General features: G+C 37.5%; 1 protein-coding gene across 1 annotated transcript in view; it reads left to right on the top strand.

The window, feature by feature from the left end:
• Positions 1-1,052: 1,052 nt before the first annotated feature.
• LOC103193326 (ubiquitin-conjugating enzyme E2 E2) overlaps positions 1,053-3,868 on the top strand; it is a 489,664-nt gene continuing 486,848 nt past the window's right edge. Inside the window, exon 1 of the mRNA XM_007936516.2 lies at positions 1,053-1,228. Coding sequence (XP_007934707.1) covers positions 1,053-1,228 — 176 coding nt within the window. The remainder of the gene's footprint in view (positions 1,229-3,868) is intronic.

Raw genomic sequence — 3,868 nt, 5'->3', positions numbered from 1 at the left:
CATTTTGAGTCCAGCAGCTTAGCAAAACTAACCAGTCCTCACATTAGAGTTCTACATACCTCATTTGCATGGTCCCACTCAGTAATCTGGTGGGAGTCACAAAGACTATGGCTACAAAAACCATATCAAGTAATTTACTACAGCACATAACCTCGCCAGTTCTTGAGAATATATTGATTGGATGGGGAATGTATGTGAAAATGGCCCATTTCTGTGTTCCTATGACTGTTTGCACTAACCTCTGTTACAGCATTTAACAAGTTGGTTAACCCCCTAGGTTAAATTTCTCATGGTCATGGGACTATACAGGGCTATCACTGTGGCTGGTAGAGAGAAGGTGCTCAGTGTTTTTTTTAAAGTAACAGTTTCACTGAGATGTCATTCACACACTGTAAAACTCACACTTTTGAAATGTACAACTCTGGTTTGTACAATATTCACAGTTATGAGACATCACTGTTACCTACTTTTAGAACGTTTTCATTATCCTAAAAGGAAAGCTAGTAGCCATTAACAGTCACTTAGCCCCAGCCCCGTGCAACCACTAATCTACTTTCTGTCCCTCTGGATTTGCTTTTTACCTATGCTGAAGATTTCATATGAGTGAAATCATAAGGTATGTGACCCTTTGTGACTGTCTTGACTGTCTTCTTTCTCTTAGAATGATGTTTTCAGAGTTCATCTATGCTGCAGCATGTGTCAGTACTTTATTCCTTTTTTATGGTTGAGTACTAGCCCATCATGTATATATTGTGTTTTGTTTATCCATTCATCAGTTGATGAAGGGTGGTCTCCTCTTTTGGGCTTTTGCAAGTAACATTACTATGACCATTTTGTGTACAGGTTTTATGTATTTTCATTTTGCGCCTCACTACATTTTGAATGGATGAAAAAAAAGTTTTGAGAAATCCTAAAGCCATTTGTTAATGATCAGTTTATCCATTTTATATTGTGATTTACTTGTTGCACTTAAAAGCTAACCTTATATTTGTTCTGTAAACCTTACCCCGTACTGAATACATGATTTTTTATTCTTTAATCCAGGATCTAAAATGTCTACTGAGGCACAGAGAGTGGATGATAGTCCCAGTACTAGTGGAGGAAGTTCCGATGGGGACCAACGTGAAAGTGTGCAGCAGGAACCAGAAAGAGAGCAAGTTCAGCCCAAGAAAAAAGAGGGGAAAATATCCAGCAAAACAGCTGCTAAACTGTCAACTAGTGCTAAAAGGTACCACAATTGTTGTAGCCTTTTTATTTATTATTATTATTTTTTTAATTGTGATTTGGGTGAAACTTACAGAGCAAATTCATTTTCCATTCAACAGTTCGTATACATTTTGTTTTGTGACATTGATTGCAATACCCACTGTGTAACAGCTCTCTGAGCTTACCTTTTGTTTGTGTCCTTCTTTCCTATGCATTCCTGGAGCTTTCTCCCTGTGCAAATGTTGCCAGTCTGGTCTCTCATGGTTGGTTGATCTAAGTAGTACACCTCCCTGTTCACCTCCTAGGCCTGTCTCTTGTTTGGCGGAAAGTTAAGCCATGGGAGTGAGTTTAGTTCCAGACCTAAAGGGTGACTAAGGGCCATCCTCTCAGGGATTTTATTAGTCACTGTCATACCAGTGAAAAACAAAAACAAAAACAAAAAACTCATTGCCATTGAGTCAGTTGTGACTAATGGCTATCCCTCTTGGGTTTCCAAGGTGGTAAATCTTTACAGAAATAGATTGCCCCATCCTCTTTCTGAGGAGGGGGTTTGAACCATCAACCTTCTTTTAGCAGGCAAATATCTTAGGCACCATGCCATCAGCGTTCCTTATCAGACCAGTAAGCATGGTCTTTCCTATGATTTTGTGTTTTGATGCACATTTCTCTCCCACTCCATCTAGGATCTCCAGTTTTGATCCAACTGGTTTTTCTGTTGCATTTAAACATTTTTCTGGGATGTGGACCATGAACTTCATGAATTTTTAAATTTTTTTTCCCCTTTTTAAGATCATCTTTTTTTCGTGATTTAAATTGTAACATCTGAACTTTGCTAATTTTTAATTGAGTCGTTTATCTTTTTGTTGTTGATTTGTATGCGTTCTTTATAATGTGAAACCCTTATCAGATTTGTGGTACCTTAATGTTTTCTCCCCTCTGGTAGCATAGAGGCTAAAGCACTTGACTGCTAACCAGAAGGCTGGCGGTTCAAACCCACCAGCCACTCCTCGGAAGGAAGGTTGGGCAATCCTACTTCCATAGTGATACTGCCTCGGAAACCCAAGGAGGGGTCGCTATGAGTTGGGGCTGACTCGACGGCACACAACAACAACAACAATGTTTTCTCCCAGTCTGTTGGTTGTCTCTTCATTTTTTTTTTTCTCTCCCCTTCACTTTTTTGGATAAAGTCCTTTCATTCTGAAGAAGTCCAGTTTTGTTTTTTTTTTTTTTTGGTTGTTGTTTCTTGTGCTTTTGGTGTCTTATCTAAGAATTCATTGTCAAAAAGACTTAAAAGTTACCCCAGTCTTAAGTTTCTTTGTTTTGCTATAGCTTCAATACCACAGGTGAGCAGCTTTAAAGAGCAGATGATTATTTTCTCAGGCTAAAAGTCCAAATTCAGGAGGTGGCTTTAGGGAGTGGTCCTTGTCTGTGTCACCTTCTAGTAGCCAGCAATCCATGGGCTTATAAATTCATCTGCCTCTGTCTTTATCAGATAACATTTATCTTCCCCCTTACATAAGTTTCCCCCCAGTGTCTAATCTGCTTTTTTTATAACTCAGAAGTGATTAGGTTTAGGACATACTCTATACAGATAGGTGCCTCATTAGTATAACAAAGAATACCCTATTCTGACATGTGTAGGATGTAAAATTCTAACACGTATTTTGTGGAGACACAATTCAATCCATAATGACCCCTGTGTTTTCTTTTTAAGAGTTTAATGGTTTTAGTTCTTATACTTAGGTCATTAAAACATTTTGACTTAGTATTTGTTTATGATATGAAGGATGAGTCCAACATCATTCTTTTGTGTATGGACATCCAGTTGTCCCAGCACCATTTATTGGTGAAACTATTTTTTCCTCATTGAATAGGCATGCACCCTTGTCAAAAATCAGTTGGCCATAGTTACAGGGGTTTATATATATTTCATCAGTTTATATGTCTGGTGATGCGAAGGTTAACCATTTGGCTGGTAACTGAAAGACTGGTTCAATCTCCTCACCCACTGTATGGGAGAAAGACATGGCAGTCTGTTCCCGTGAAGATGATAGCCTAGAAAACCCCAAGAGTCAGTTCTGTTCTGTCACAGGATCACTGTGAGTTGAAATTGACTCATTGGCACCTAACAAAAACAACAAAAAAGTACCACACTGTTTTGATTACTGTACCTTCACGGTACGTTTGAAGTCTGGAAATGTGAGTCCTACTTTGTTCTTTTTCAAGATTGTTTTGGCTGTTAGAAGCTCTTTGCAATTCCATATGAATTTAAGGATTGGCTTTTCCGTTTGTGCAGAAAAGGTTGTTAGAATTTTATTGGGACTTTGTTGAAACTGTAGATTGCTTTGGGTAGTAGTACTGCCTTAACAGTGCTAAATCTTCCAGTCCATGAACACTGACTGTCTTTTCATTTATTTATACTTTCTTTAATTCTTTTTTTCAGTGTTAACATAATTTTTAGTGTACATTTCTTTCACTTCCCTGGTTGAATTTATTCCTAGATATTTTATTCTCTTGTAATTAGTGTTGTTTCTTGATTTCTTTCAGATTGTTTATTGATGATATATAGAAATACAACTAATTTTCGCATGTAGGTCTTTTACTCTACCACTTTATTGAATTTGTTTATTTGTTTTAGCAGCTTTTTTTTTTTTTTTTTTTT

Source organism: Orycteropus afer, unplaced genomic scaffold, assembly GCF_000298275.1.
Source record: "Orycteropus afer afer isolate SDZICR_OR568_19922 unplaced genomic scaffold, OryAfe1.0 scaffold00003, whole genome shotgun sequence".
Taxonomy (NCBI): domain Eukaryota; kingdom Metazoa; phylum Chordata; class Mammalia; order Tubulidentata; family Orycteropodidae; genus Orycteropus; species Orycteropus afer.
Note: the sequence above shows the minus strand (reverse complement) of the source record. Positions and strands in the feature narration are given on the sequence as shown.